The following is a 15,684-nucleotide window of genomic DNA, read 5'->3' on the forward strand; positions in this document are numbered from 1 at the left end:
TCAACTTGACTCTAACGAACTGGAGACTCAAGCTCCAGTTTGGGTTGCTTTAATCGAGTATCCAAATAAGATATCAAAACATAATTTCATAAAGAAAAAACAAAATAAATTTACCTCCTCTTCTGATAAAGGGATTGATGCATTTTCTGTTGTAGGAAGGACAGTTTTATCATGTTAGGCAGAAGTATAGTCTTATCGTCTTTATTTGGAGATTGAGTATGGTTAAAAGATGCATAAATGTGCCAAGTTGATAAGAGGTGGATTTGTGATGATTAACTTTATGTGTCAAAATGACTGAGGTAAGGGATGCCCAGAGAGCTGGTAAAACATTTTTTTCTGAGTATGTCTGACAGGGTGTTTCCAGAAGAGATTAGCATTTGAATCAGTTGACTAAGAAAAGATCTTCCCTCATAAATATGGCAGGCGTCATCTAATCCCATGAAGGCCCAAATAGAACGAAAAGATTGAGGAAGTACAAATTCTCTCTCTCTTTGAGCTGGGATGTATACCTTCTTCTGCCCTCAGATATCAGAGCTCTTGCTTCTGGGGCCTTCCAACTCCGGGACTTAACACCAGCAGGCCACCCACCCCTGTTCTCAGGCCTTTGGCCTCGGGTTGGGAGTTACACCATCAGCTCCCCTGATTCGCAGCCCTTTGGACTTGGACTGAATTATGCCACCAGCTTTCCTGGTTCTCCAGCTTACAGAGGGCATATCATGGCATGTCTCATCTTCCATAATCACATGAGCAAATTCCCATTAAAAAATCTCCTCTTAAATATCTATGTATATATTCTATTAGTTCTGTTTCCCTGGATAACCTAATGAAATCATTTTTCCATATTTATATTTTGTGTGTTTTGATATATTGACATCAGGTTTTTTTATAAAAGACTTTTTTCTTTAATCAGAGATCAATCAGTGTTACTTAGTTTTTTACAGAGAGAAAGTAGACGGTAGTTGTTGAGTTAAATTTTTACTTTAGTGCCCTTACTTGACAAAATTAATAGTTGGCAAATTTATTCCCATTTCTTTTTTTTTAAATGTCTTTTTCTGCTCTATGAAATTCAAAAATGTAGAAACTACTAAATGAGAAAATTTTTTAAATAATAAAAGTAAGATAAAATAGGGATCTGAATGAAGCCAATAACTAATAATTGAGAGCTCATGCAGGCTTAATTGTTAATTCCCTAATGGTTAATAATTTGAGCATATTTGTATATACTTATTAGCAAGTCACATATTTTCTTTGGTGAAATTTCTATTCAAATAGTTTCCCCATGCTCTGCTGGGTTGTTTGTCTTCTCAGTGTTGAGTAGTAAGATTCCTTATATATTCTGGATATAAATCCTTTACCAAATACATGATTTGAAAACATTTCTCTCCATATGTTTCTTGTCTTTTCATTTTCTTAATCGTGTCTTTTAAAAAGTAATTAAGTTTTTTTAGTACAGTTTTAGATTTACAGAGTAATTGAGCAATAGCTCAGAGAGTTCCATATAGCAATCAGCCGTCTTTCTGTAATTTATTTCTAGTTTAGTTCCATTGCAGTCTGATGGCGTACTCTACATTTGTTCAAACGTATTTTATGGCCCAGAATGCAGTCTATCTTGTTAAATGTTCCATGTGACTTTGAGAAGAATGTGTATTGTCTGATGAAGTATTTTCATAAATGTCAATTAGATCCACTTTATCTGCAATGTTGTTCAGATCAACTATATTCTTAGAGGTTTTCTCCCTGCTTGATATGTCCACTATTGATAGAGAGTGTTGAAGCATTAATCTATAATAGTTGTTTGGTCTATTTCTCCTTGCAGTTCTATCAGTTTTTGACTCATGTATCTTGACATTCTGTTGTTAGGTGCATTCATGTTAAGAATTGTTATATATTTTTGTAGAATTGGCCCCTGTATTAGACAAATGTCCATCTTTATCCCTGATATTTTTCTTGGTCTGAAGTTGGCTTTGCCTAAAATTAATATGGCTACTCCAACTTTCTTTTGATTAATATTAGCATGGAATATCTTTCTGAGTCCCTTAACTTTTAATCAATCTGTGTCCTTATATTTAAAGTTGGTTTCTTATATACAACATCTAGTTGTGTGCTCTTCTCTTATCCCCTCTTACAATCCCTGTCTTTTATTGATATATTTAGACCCTTCACATTTAAAGTGAATATTTATATAGTTGGATTGATGTCTGCCATAATTTGTAACTGTTTTGGATTTATCACATCTTTCATGGGTTGTGAAAGAACCTTATACAGAGAGTATACATAGAGTATTTCTAGTTCCTCTATTATAACATTGCTGTCATTCATTTCACTTAACCATAAGCTGTAATTACCAAATACATTGTTGCTATTGTCATTTTGAACAGACTGTTATTCGTTTCATCAGTTAAGAACAAGATAAATAAAAACATTATTTTATGTCCACTTATTCCTTCTAGAACACTCTTCCTCTCTTTTTGTAGATCAGGGTTTCTGAACTATATCATTTCCTCCTGTCTGAAGAACTTTTAACTTTTCTTGAAAGGCAGGTATACTGGTGACAAATTCCCTCAGTTTTTGTTTTTCTGAGATCTTTATTTTTTCTTCACTTTTGAAGGATAATTTTACTGGATAATATTTCAATTTTTTTAACACTAAATATTTCACTTCAATCTTTTCTTGCTTAAATTGTTTTTAAGTAGAAGTCTGAAGTAATTCCTATCCTTATTTCTCTGTAGTTAAGTTTTCACCTTTTGATTCTTTCAATATGTCTCTGTGGTTTTCTGCAGTTTGATGACATGCCTAGATGTAATTTTGTTTTTCTAATCTTCCAGGATTTGTGATTGAGTTCTGTCATTATCTTTGGGGAACTCTCACCATTCTTACTTCAAATACGTCCTCTGTTATTTTCTTATCCTTCTAGTATTTCCATTACCTCTACATTGCAGGTTTTCTAATTGTTTTACAATTCTGGACATTCTATCCATTGTTTAAACCCTTTTATCTTTGCATCTGTTTGGTACCTTTCTATCAACCTGTCTTCAAGTTCACTGAATTTTTTCAGTGGGCAATGTCCAGAATATTGATGAGCTCATCAAAGGCAGTCTTCATTTCTGTTACAGTGTGTGTTTTTTTTGCTTTATTTTTAGCATTTCCATTTGATCCTTAGATTTTTCCATCTTCTGCTTATATTACCCATTTGTTCATGCATTTTGTCCACTTTTCCCCTTAGAACCCTTAGCATATCAGCCACAGTTATTTTTAAACTCCCAGTCTGATACTTCCAAAACATTTGCCATTTCTGAATCTGGCTTTATTGCTTTTTTATCTCCTCAGACTGTGTATTTTTCTTGCTTTTATAATACTTCTAATTCTTTCCCAGTTTATTAAAATATAATTGACACATTACACTATGTAAGGTTAAGGTACACAAAGTAGTGATATTCTATATCTATATATTGTGAAATGATAACCATAATAAGGTTAGTTAACACATCCATCATCTTACACAGTTAATTTGTGTGTGTGTGGTGAGAACATTTAAAATCTACTCTCTCAGCAACTTTCAAATATACAATACAGTATTGTTAACTATAGTCACTAAGGTGTACATTGTATTCCCAGAACTTATCCATCTTATAATTGGAAGTTTATACCCTTTGACCACCTTCACCTACTTTCCCAATCCCCCCACATGCCCCCGACAACTACCCATCTGCTCTGTTTCTATGGGTTTATTTTGTTTTGTTTGATTTCATATATGTAAGTGAGATAATATTATTTGTCTTTTTTTCCCGATTTATTTCACTTAGTATAATTCCCTCAGTGTTTATCCATGTTGTCACAAATGGCAGGATTTCCTTCCTTTTTTATGTCTGAATAATATTCATATACATATATATTCCTCTATATATAATACTTTATTCACCTGGAAACTTAGGTTGTTTCCATGTCTTGGATATTATAAATAAGGCTGTATAACCCTCCCAGACTTCAGACAATGCTACAAAGGTACTGTAATCAAAACAGCATGGCATTGGCACAAAAACAGACATTTGGATCAATGGAACAGAATAGAGAGCTCAGAAATAAACCCACACACCTACAGTTAATTAATCTTCTACAAAGGAGGCAAGAAAATACAGGAGAAAAGACAGTCTCTTCAACAAGTGGTGCTGGGAAAGCTGGACAGCCACATGTAAATCAATGAAGTTAGAACACACCCTCACACCACATGCAAAAATAAACTCAAAAATGGCTTAAAGACTTACATATAAAACATGACACCATAAAACTCTTAGAAGAGAACATAGGCAAAACATTCTCTGACATAAATTGTACCAATATTTTCTTAGGTCAGTCTCCCAAGACAATAGAAATAAAAGCAAAAATAAACAAATGTGACCTAATCAAACTTACAGGCTTTTGTACAGCAAAGGAAATCATAAACAAAACAAAAAGACAACCTCCTGACTGGGAGAAAACATTTGCAAACGATGCAATCAACAGGGGCTTATTTTCCAAAGTGTACCAACAAGTCATATAACTCAATAACAAAAACAAACAAACAAACATCCCAATTGAAAAATAGGCAGAAGACCTAAGTAGACATTTCTCCAAAGAAGACATACAGATGGCCAACGGACACATGAAAAATGCTCAACACAGCTAATTATTAGAGAAATGCAAATCAAAACTACAATGAGGTATCACCTCACACCAGTTAGAAAGGCCATGATTAAAAAAATCTAGTCTTATTCACTTTTACTCTCCAGGACAGAAACAGATGCAACTGGTGGAAACAACTATAAGGAGAAGAATATTTCAGTCAAAAATAAAAGTGAACTCAGTGAAAAGCATCTGAAAATAGAATTAGCCTAGAATAGAGAATATAGTATATTATATGACCGAATAATGAAAAACAACCATTCTGGAATGTAGTCAGGAAATGAAGCATTAGAGTAGAGGAAAAGAACTATCATGGGATCATCCCATTGTATTGCAGGATTCTATGATCATCAGCAACCCCACTGAGTGCTGATGGGAACACATGCAATCGCTTAGTAAATAAATAGCAAAGGTGATTCATTTTCATTCCTGTTGATCACACCCTAGACTAAATAACATGGTAGAGAAAGCCTGGAATTTACCACTTTGCTGTTGTTTCCTAACACGTCAGTATGGCAAGTGATTTTGTTATTCAGATCCCTTTTCTATAAAATAGATGTCAGTGATTTTCAAACTTTTTCCTGCCTATGACTCATCAGGTCAGCCTGTAAAACTGCTTGTGGTAAGGCTCCACTCCCACCGATTATTCGTCAATAGATCTGGGACAGAGCCCAGGAATGTGTATCATTTGAATAAACCCAGCTAGATTTTCTTCCGTCAATATTTCCTGTTAAATATTTTGAGAAACTTTAATGTTGATTTCTTACAGGTTTATCATGATGATTGTATATCATAGATAGTAAATACACAGTGTTCAGTTTTATCATGGATGTCCTTATTAGTTCAGTCTAAAAAAGCTGCTCTGCAATTTTCATACTCAAGGTCTCAATATCTTGTATGCACAAGGTCCTAAACTTGGAATTAGAGACCATGCATATTCTTAGATAGCTGTGTGGGTTTGTTCCACTTCCTGCCCTATGCAGCCAGGCAGGGTCACCTAGGAAAATGGCCACTGGATTTCTTGACCCTTTTCTTAGTAGACATAGAAAACTTGAAATGGATCACCAAAAGCTTAACAGCGTATTCGACTACCGGTTTTGGAAATGTTTAAATTCCTTTGAGGGCTTCCCTGGTGGCGCAGTGGGTGAGAGTCCGCCTGCTGATGCAGGGGACACGGGTTCGTGCCCCGGTCTGGGAAGATCCCACATGCCGCGGAGTGGCTGGGCCCGTGAGCCATAGCCGCTGAGCCTGCGCGTCCGGAGCCTGTGCTCCGCGATGGGAGAGGCCACAACAGTGAGAGGCCCGTGTACCGCAAAAAAAAAAAAAAAAAAAATTCCTTTGAAAGCAGCTTTGTGTCAATGGTAATTTTGGAGTCACAGGGAGAAAGCAAAGGATGTACCTGCTTCATCCCATTTTCCTGCAGTTTGCAAATGTGCCTCATATTGTTTAATAGCATATCAAGAATTAAAGACATTGAACATTTTATTTTAATTTCCACATAGGGATTGAGACTTACTATTCAATGTAGATGTGCTTTACGGTGTTTCTGACTCCTCTAGGTAGCACACACTTAACTTTTCTTAATGTGCTGAGGAACCGAAAGGCAGCAACAGCTTATGTTTAGCATTGGAAGCACTCTTCGCTCAGATTCTTGCCATCACACCTGCTTACAAGTCCCTGACCAAAGGGAGTTTATTCAACAGCAAAGCACTGTCCAGGGAAATGAGAGGAGAAAATGTGCAGGAAGTAAATCTAGAGCTGCGAGTAGAAAGTTATGCCAGCATTTTCATGCTAAAACAATTTTGGCAGAGATTTAAAAAGTCCTAGTTTGCAATTATATCCAATATTCACTCTGTGGCATTTGATGCCCTGATGAGCCATTGGCAGACATTAGCTTAACAAAATTTTCTAGGCAAGTCATGCCCTGCTGTAATTGGGCTTAGAGACCATATACCATTGTCATACTGGGCTACATTCCATCAGACCATCTGAAAAGGTTGGCTTCATACAAGGCATTCTTCATTGTGCTACTGTGGTATTTTTTTTTTAAGAAGGAAAAGGCATGCCTCCAGATTACATGGGAAGTATAGATAGTTTCCTAAGGGCTTTAGAATAAATTTCTGCTTTTTCCATTAGATAATAAATTTCCATGTTTACCCTCCTATAACATCTTAATTTTCTTTTTTTTTTTTTTTTTTTTTTTTTTTGCGGTTCGCGGGGCCTCTCACTGTTGTGGCCTCTCCCGTTACGGAGCACAGGCTCCAGACGCACAGGCTCAGCGGCCATGGCTCACGGGCCTAGTCGCTCCGTGGCATGTGGAATCTTCCCAGACCGGGGCACGAACCCGTGTCCCCTGCATTGGCAGGCGGACTCTCAAGCACTGTGCCACCAGGGAAGCCCCTATAACATCTTAATTTAAAGCATGCAAAATGTTAACTTAATTATTATTTCTTATCAGGGATCATATAGAAACCATAAGAATAATGATTAACTTATAATTTGGAAAATACAAATAACCCAGTAAGCATGTTAATAATTATTATAAGGAAATTCGCCAAACAGTGATGTGCAAATACAAAGGTTAAATTGGTCAATAACTCTTTGACCCCCTCCTACCTTCCCTGAGACATAATGATTTTCACCTCTGGGTCCCCACAGTACTTGGTTTATACACATATTTTATCCTGTATCACAGTCCATCTTGCATGTTGATTATTTGTATAAAGTTCTCATTCTGTATTAGATAATAAGCAATTTGAGGACAGAGACTATAAAAGTATTGACATTTCCTTCAGCACCAAACAAAATACTCATCTTAACAGATGCTTGTAAATATTTTTCCAAAATATCTAAAATTATGAAGTTTCATAAGTTACGAAATTATGAAGTTACTTTTTCCAAAATATCTAAAATTATGAAATTATGAATATCTAAAATTATGTGCCACTGGTGGCACAGTGGTTAAGAATCTGCCTGCCAATGCAGGGAACACGGGTTCAAGCCCTGGTCTGGGAAGATCCCACATGCCGCGGAGCAACTAAGCCCGTGCACAACTACTGAGCCTGTTGCTCTAGAACCTGTGAGCCACAACTACTGAGCCCATGTGCCACAGCTACTGAAGCCTGCATACCTAGAGCCGGTGCTCCACAACAAGAGAAGCCACCGCTATGAGAAGCCCGTGCAATGCAACGATGTGTAGCCCCCAGCTCGCTGCAACTAGAGAAAGCCTGCACTCAGCAACAAAGACCCAACGCAGCCAAAAATAAATAAATAAATACATTAATTAATTAAAACTAAATAAATGAATAAAACTATGAAGTTAGACAGGGCTTCATGTTTCAAAAATTTAACTATTTTGTTTGAAGGATGAAGAATTATGGTTCAGAGAGGTAATGTGACTTGCCTAGAGGAGCCTGGTTAGGGAACATCAGTGTCAGACCCTGTCTCCCTCCCACTCCTCTATTCCTCTGTTAACTGAATTCACAGCCATCACTTTGATTCAGCATTACATTTTTAATCGTTGAACTTCTTTTCTAGTTTCTGCCCTTTTTAATATTAAAACAGTACTAAAGGGCTTCCCTGGTGGCACAGTGGTTGAGAGTCCGCCTGCCGATGCAGGGGACACACGGGTTCCTGCCCTGGTCTGGGAAGATCCCACATGCCGCGTAGCGGCTGAGCCCGTGAGCCATGGCCGCTGAGCCTGCGTGTCCGGAGCCTGTGCTCCGAAACGGGAGAGGCCACAACAGTGAGAGGCCCACATACAGCAAAAAAACAAACAAACAACAAAAAAACAGTACTAAAGTATCATTCTGTAATAAATATTAAAAAACTCATTTCGTACACAAGACTAACATGAGAGAAAAATTTAGCCAAAATGTGTTTATGTTTCAAAAAATCTTGGTACTTAATTCCATTTTTTCTCCTTTACAGTATTCTGAAAATCATGCTTGTTTTTAGCCTCCAGCTTGTCCCAGATATTAATTAAATATGAAGAATGAGTTGGACTTTTTAACTGTCAGAGATATTTTTTCTTGGTAAAAGTTCAGGTTGCCCAGTTATGCATTTGCATTAAGTATTTTGAGTTCTTTTAAAGTTTTAGAGAAAGGTCATAAGAGGAGCACCTAATATGTGCAAAATACTACTTTAGGAACCATTCTATAGTTTTATTTAATCTAAATCTTCCAAAAATCCTGTTAGGTAGGGATCATTTTGCCTACCCTACAGATAAGGAGTCAGAACCTCGTTAAGATGAAGTAACTTTCCCAAGTGTATACAGCAAATAAGGGCTAAAGCAATTCTAACCTGAGATGGGCTCTTTCCTCCATTTACCTAGCTGAGTTACCTACATTGTATCATGTCACTTGATGTCAAAATCCCCATTTTACAAATGAGGGAAAATTGAGGTTAAATTGGTATTTCCTACCATCATTCCAAGCAGGACAAGTACTGCCCTGTCATGAAGTTTTCAACAGTATAGGAATGTAGAAAATAGACATTTAATATTCAAATAACAAAATATTAGCAGATTTTCCATGAACCAATCTCTCTCTCTTTCTCTCTCTCTCTCTCTCTCTCTCTGCCTCTCAAAAACAATTTCTTTTGACATTGGATCCTTTATATAATTTTAGTATTAAAATGTTATTTCTTTTCTGAAATATTGTTGAAAAATAGCAGTGTGTTTTGCTTGTTGGTTTATTTGTTCTAATGTCGAAATTTGTTTGTCACTGGTGTTTAATTTTATTCTTCTGTAAAATACCAAAGTTTGGAACCTCAATGTTCATTATTAGAGATAGTGGGAGATGGAGTTGGGACTCAAATTCATTTGCACATGACTCCTGATAATTATCAAGGAAACCCCAGTATTAGAGTCTGCCCCACCATGGTAGGATTATGTATTTTTTCCTACAGGGGTAAATAATTAAAAGGGCTTGTCTCATCTAAATTTGTTGTTACTTTGCCTACCCTTTGTGGCCATAATATAACATTTTGTCAGATGGTAGTTTGTTGCCCAAAGCACAGAAACAAACTGGTTATTCTGGTGGTGTTGGGGAAGATGTATATGTGAGAAAGAGCATGTAATCACTTTAATAAAGATACGTTCATGGCTTATCCCATTTCATAATTTACAGACCCAGCTGTGGTCCTCTGTAGGTAACCTGTATAATTAATAGGTGAGCTGCATACTGAAGTAGCTGAATCTGTGCAGACTTTCCTGATCATTCTTCATATTTTATTACTTGAGTTTCTAGAAATAGGCACTATACTCATCAGGTTGAATTTTATCTAATTGAGGGAGTGTTTTGAAGGCGTGTACCTTCAGGAGTGCTTATATCTGTTGCCTTTCTGAGAAACACTAGGAATTTTAGGAACCCCATCTCATGAAGTTTCCACAATGCCTGTGAGGCACACAAAAAATAAATTTAAAGGCTGTGTTCATTATAAGATCAAAATATCAAAAAAGGTTGGAGCTGTCTTCCAGCCATGTAATATTTTATTTACTGTTGAAATTTAATAAGTATTCATTGTTCAGATGATCAAAGACTTGTCTCAGATAGTCAGCTGTGCTTCCATTAATGAAAGAACATACTCTACCATAAATCCCACGGTATCTTTCTCATGACAATGACCTCAAGTAATAATTCATACACAAAAAACGGTTTGGGGCTCAAATAGATTTGGCAAATGGTTATATCATATCTCCTAAGAGATTTATAATGCATTTGTACACTACAAAGAAGTGGATTTCAAATTTCACTGTGCATTTGAATTGCTGTATTGCTGATTAAAAATGCAAGCCCTATATTCGTAGGACTGAATTATCACCCAGGAGTATTATTTTTTAACAAGCACCTTATATGATTATGCGAGCAGATCATTCAAGAGGAAAGCTTTAAGAAATTGTGTGTTAAAGGCTCTGAGAAGAACTACCTTAAATACCACTGTTTAATGTTCAAATAAACTTTTTCTCCAAACTTATGTGATTTATGAACTCCATTATTCCAAAATATATATTGGGAAACCTTATACTCTGCAGGTTACTTTCTGCATTCTGAGCCTGATCTAGTACATTTATTTTAGTTTTTTTTCCCCAAGGCCGAAAGCAAGTATAATAAAAACAAAGGTCAGTTGTATTATTACAGTAAAAACAAAACAATTATAATATTCCAGGGAAATTTTAGTTTCTAGGCCTAACTCAAACCCGTACAACATAAAAAGGAAAAAAATTCTTAGGTAGTGTAGAAGATTCCTCTGTGTAGATGCCTAAAATTCTTTGGACTAAGGCACTTAAGGTTTTCACTACTGATTTCTATTATTATAGTTATAATCTTACTTTTCCACTATACTATAGGCTTATTTTGAAGAAGGGGCTATGTGCAACCATTTTGGAGCTTTTCTCAAATATAACTAAATCTCATATGAAAAACTCAGGCATTTATGAAAATTCTAAAGGACTGAAATATTTTCATAGCCAATGTTTGTTTTATTCATTTATTAAGTGATTAGATATTGACCACTTGCTATCTAATAGGCATCTAGCTGGGATCTAGGGCTGATACATGTAGCCTCTATCTTCAAGGAACTTACAATATATCAAAGAGCCAGACATGCATATATATATAAAAACATTAAGTGTGCTAATGTTTCTAATGCATTGTACCTTTAGAGCAGGAGAGTGTGATGAGCCTACCTAGTGGTGAAAATGTTGTGCTAGGGAGGGAACAAGTAGCTGGTCTTCAGGATCTCCCAGTGAAGAGAGACTTTTATGAAGGTGGAGGGAAAGAGCATATTACACAGACACAGAAGGGTAAAGTAACATGAGTGTTCAATTAAGAGCCATGTAGAGCAAGAATCGGGAGCATGTGCAAATGACTTTGCTCTCAGATTTGAACTGGAGTAGGTTAAATCTCATATGCAACTTCTTTAGTTATCATCCACTCCTAGAATTTATGGAAAGTTAGAGTTCAAAGCCAGCTTAGGTATCCTCCTTGTTTGACCTCAAAGAAAGAAACTGACTTGTTCAAGGTTAGAGTTACGCAGTGGCCATGAACTATTAAACTCCCAGTCTCCATTTTATACGTTTTATACAGGGAAAGGATTACAGAAAAATCACTAAAAAAAGTACATATTCTTACATTAAACAATTTTTAGTTACTTTAAAATGTGTTGAAAATAAAAAAGATGAAAATAAAAGGAAGAGATGAAGGGAGAATGAGAGGCAGTAAGGAAAGGAGGAGGGAGGCAAGGCAGACTAAGGAAGAAGGAAGAAAGAAAAGGAGGGATGGCGGGAAGGAAAATTCAATATTTTAACCTTGGTTAAAATGAAAAATGAAGGGCAACTGGAATATGCTGCCAGTAATTCATTTTCTTCAAGACGATTGAGGCTAATAAGATGAGATTTCCTGGTTAGTAAAATATATGATCTTCTTCCCAGAAATATCTTTTTTAAGATGTTGAAGTTTTTTGCTAGACAGATTGATGATGTTGACCGAAAACAAATAGACTGGCAGACATTTCTTCAGCAATGATGGGTTTGTTTGGGATCAGCAGAGAATTACAATTTTGGGTCTGCAACCATGGTGAGCAAGGTGCAAGTGCCCACAAGGCAAAGGAAAAAGAATTCTTTCCTAGAGGGGAAAAGAAAGTTGGAAGGGCTACAGTAAACAAAGAGTTCATGGCTTTGCATGGGCTGAGTTGTTGCCAGGAAAGAAGAGGGTCTTTCTTCGTCTTGTTGGTCTCTGCTATTGCTGCAAGGTGTGAGAGCGCCCCCTTCTGGTCTCCTGACTCTATTTAATTGTGATTCCAGTTTATTAATTTTTTACAACGATCATATTGTTTAAGTTGTTTCCTGGCTTGCAATATTGATGTCCGGCAGGCATAAAGACCATGGACATATTTAGATCCTAGCGTCTAGACACATCACGGATATAGAATATAGTAGTTTTGTAACTCTTTCCTTTTTAAAAATTCTTGCAAAGAAAGAACTTTCCATTGTAATTGAGCTTTTGTTGTAGCAGCCGACTGTCATAAGCATCACTGAGATTCCCAAATGGACTATGAATGCTTGCCCATTCCCTGGGATCCCACTAATGTTGTGATAAATTTGTCCCTAGCTTGACCTTTCAGTTTGTCTCAAAGTGAAGGAAGTTTTCAATGGGAAGATTTCAAAGGAGATTTTCTATTCCCTCCCTTCATTTAATTTAACTTCATTGACCTATTTTCAATCGCAGCTTTTACAGGGGAGCACGACCTGTTCAATGAAGCACAAAGAAAATCCTGCAAGCAATGACACTGCAGAATCAGAACCTGTCCCACAGGTATTTGGTTTGGTTTGTTTGTTTTGATTGTCAGAAAGCACTTTTTGAAGCTATTGGGTTCCATGATTTTCTCTCTTGCTTTAGCTAAAGCAGGGATGCTGTGTTGCCTAATACAAGACACATCTTTCACCTATTGCCTCTGGACCTTTCCATGACCACTGTGCCTGCCACTAAGATTTTGGTTTGATTTGCTGAGGTCCTAGAAGAACAAGGGCAAGGGAGGGTTCTCACCCCTCCCCAGCAACCAAGAAGCAAAACAAAAGTAAACAGAGAACAAAAATTATACATATATTCTTTATAAGACAAAGAAGATAAAAAGAAGACTTGAGAAAGCAGAGAAGGAAGAAAGAAGTACATATCCCCCACAAAAACAAGTAACAAACAACTCAGGAGCTTAATTCTGAACTTCTATCTGGACTGTTCTATATTTGACCAAACGTATTGCATCATAGCAATTATTAGGATTCATTTTACTTAACACATTTTTAATTTGGGGGTTAGATTCATCAGAGTTGAATGGTTTGACCAAAGTTTTCTCAAAATAGTTTTTGAAATATTGCCTTTTGTGGAAAATATTTTATGTGCTTTCAAGAAGTAGCAGTGTTAACATATTTACACTTATTTTCTGCCTGGCATTGGTCTTCTGTAAGATATTTCTTGAGGTACATGAGTTATTCTGTTAGGATTTTAATTTTTACATTCAACATTTTTATTTTGACTCTCCTGATTGTCTTTTCCGTATTGTTTGACAGAATGTGATGGTGCCTCCTTGTACTGAATGCGAAGAGGAAAAAAACCCGGGAAAACAATTGACCAGCACTGAAGGGAAGGCAAATAGAGAAAAAAAATGACTGTAAATACCAAGAAACTGTGTTAAAAACATCCATTTGCTATTGTCTTCATACTCTTTTTAGACCACAAGCTTGATGGAAATACTAAGTTTTTAAAGCATGCAACTTTTTCACAATTTTATGTAACTTTATATAGTAGTCTACAAATTTTCCAAAAGATTCCAGGCCAATTATGATCCTTAAGCAATAACCTAATTAAAATGGATATCCAGGCTTCCCTGGTGGCGCAGTGGTTGAGAGTCCGCCTGCCGATGCAGGGGACGCGGGTTCGTGCCCCGGTCCGGGAAGATCCCACATGCCACGGAGCGGCTAGGCCCGTGAGCCATGGCCGCTAAGCCTGCACGTCTGGAGCCTGCGCTCCGCAACGGGAGAGGCCACAACAGTGAGAGGCCCACATACCGAAAAAAAAAAAGGATATCCTTTTTTGGATATACATCATCATGTATATCATCATTGATGATGATGATATACATCATCATTGTCATCAGTAAATTGCCCAGTATAAATTGGTCTTTTTTGAACTCAAATGCAATATAACATTTAATTCTTCTGGTTCATTTGGGTATCCAGTACTTCCATGATCTTGTTTTTTAAATCAGCTGGAGAATGATTAAATGTGGATCCTCAGCATTCTTAGAATCCAAATTGAAACCATATCATAAAGATTTTGGTCCATGCTGGTTAATTGGAGCCACTCTCCTCAAGATTGGAATCTGTACTGATCCGAATATATTATTTATTTGAGTGTGTTCATTGCTATTCTCATTACTATTTAGAACCATGTCTAAATAATATCAAGGCAATTCCGTCAGGGGTTTAGTCAATTAACAAAATTCTTTAAATATGTTTAGTATGATGTAGACAAAATATCAAGGAAGAATGACTAAATTTCTGACACAATTGATTAGATTTTTGGCATTCTATAGACACACCCCTATGGTTGTCTGCTGGAATTACTTCAAGCTATAAATCAAGCTGTTTGAAATGCTCAGTGTGATTTTTGGTATGAAATTGGGTAATGGGATGTGGGATGGGAAGAGAGGTCCAAAATACAAATATGCAAGCAGATAACATACATTTTAAAATGAGGATTTGATGAAAGTAAAATAGCCATGTAGAACTAATGAACCCCAATTTGTATATTTTGAAAACAAATGTATTATTAAAACAAATCAGTGGCTGTGGGAACCTTTGACATTGGGACTGTATATAGGAATACCACTGATCAAATAAATTCACTCTTGGATACTCTGAACATACCTCATAAGCAAGAGTAATTGACACTGATTGAAACGATGGGTATAGCATCAAACTTATAGACTAAAATTAATTGGTTGAATGATGCAGTTAGTTTGTCTGCACCAAATCTATTCACTTCTGCTGGTTAGACCCATTTTGTAGAAAGCATATAAAACCATTGTTTTTATAGACTAGATCTGCCAAGCCACAATTAATTTGGAGCACAGTATGCTGGCATGATCTGTAATTAATAGATGAACTTAAATTCTGGGATATGGTGGCACAACTTTGACCACAATGACATATTCAAAGAAATTTAGTGATCTGGAGAAATGACAAACTATCATTAACAGTAAAAGTGATACTGTGATATATTCATGTACCAATTGTACTTGCTGAGTAATTCTGTGTCACTTATCAGTATTTTTCAGATTACAGGCTACCTAAGAAAGAGAACTAGTTTTATAGATGATTTAGAGGGTTTTCGGGTGAAATGACCAGGACAAAAGAAAAGATCAAGGTCTGAAGCTCCTGCTGACTCCTCAGCTCTAAAAATCATTTAATTCGATGAGATGGAATATTGCTAATTTCCCAGGTCCTATTCCTTGTAATTTCCATAT

General features: G+C 36.4%; 1 protein-coding gene across 1 annotated transcript in view; it reads left to right on the top strand.

Moving 5' to 3' along the window:
* LUZP2 (leucine zipper protein 2) overlaps positions 1–13,825 on the top strand; it is a 431,421-nt gene extending 417,596 nt beyond the window's left edge. The window contains exons 11-12 of the mRNA XM_029208937.1: positions 12,897–12,974; positions 13,727–13,825. Of these exons, the coding sequence (XP_029064770.1) occupies positions 12,897–12,974; positions 13,727–13,825 (177 nt within the window). The remainder of the gene's footprint in view (positions 1–12,896; positions 12,975–13,726) is intronic.
* Positions 13,826–15,684: the final 1,859 nt, after the last annotated feature.

Source organism: Monodon monoceros, unplaced genomic scaffold, assembly GCF_005190385.1.
Source record: "Monodon monoceros isolate NGI ecotype Baffin Bay Population unplaced genomic scaffold, NGI_Narwhal_1 Super_Scaffold_7, whole genome shotgun sequence".
In the NCBI taxonomy this organism is placed as follows: Eukaryota; Metazoa; Chordata; class Mammalia; order Artiodactyla; family Monodontidae; genus Monodon; species Monodon monoceros.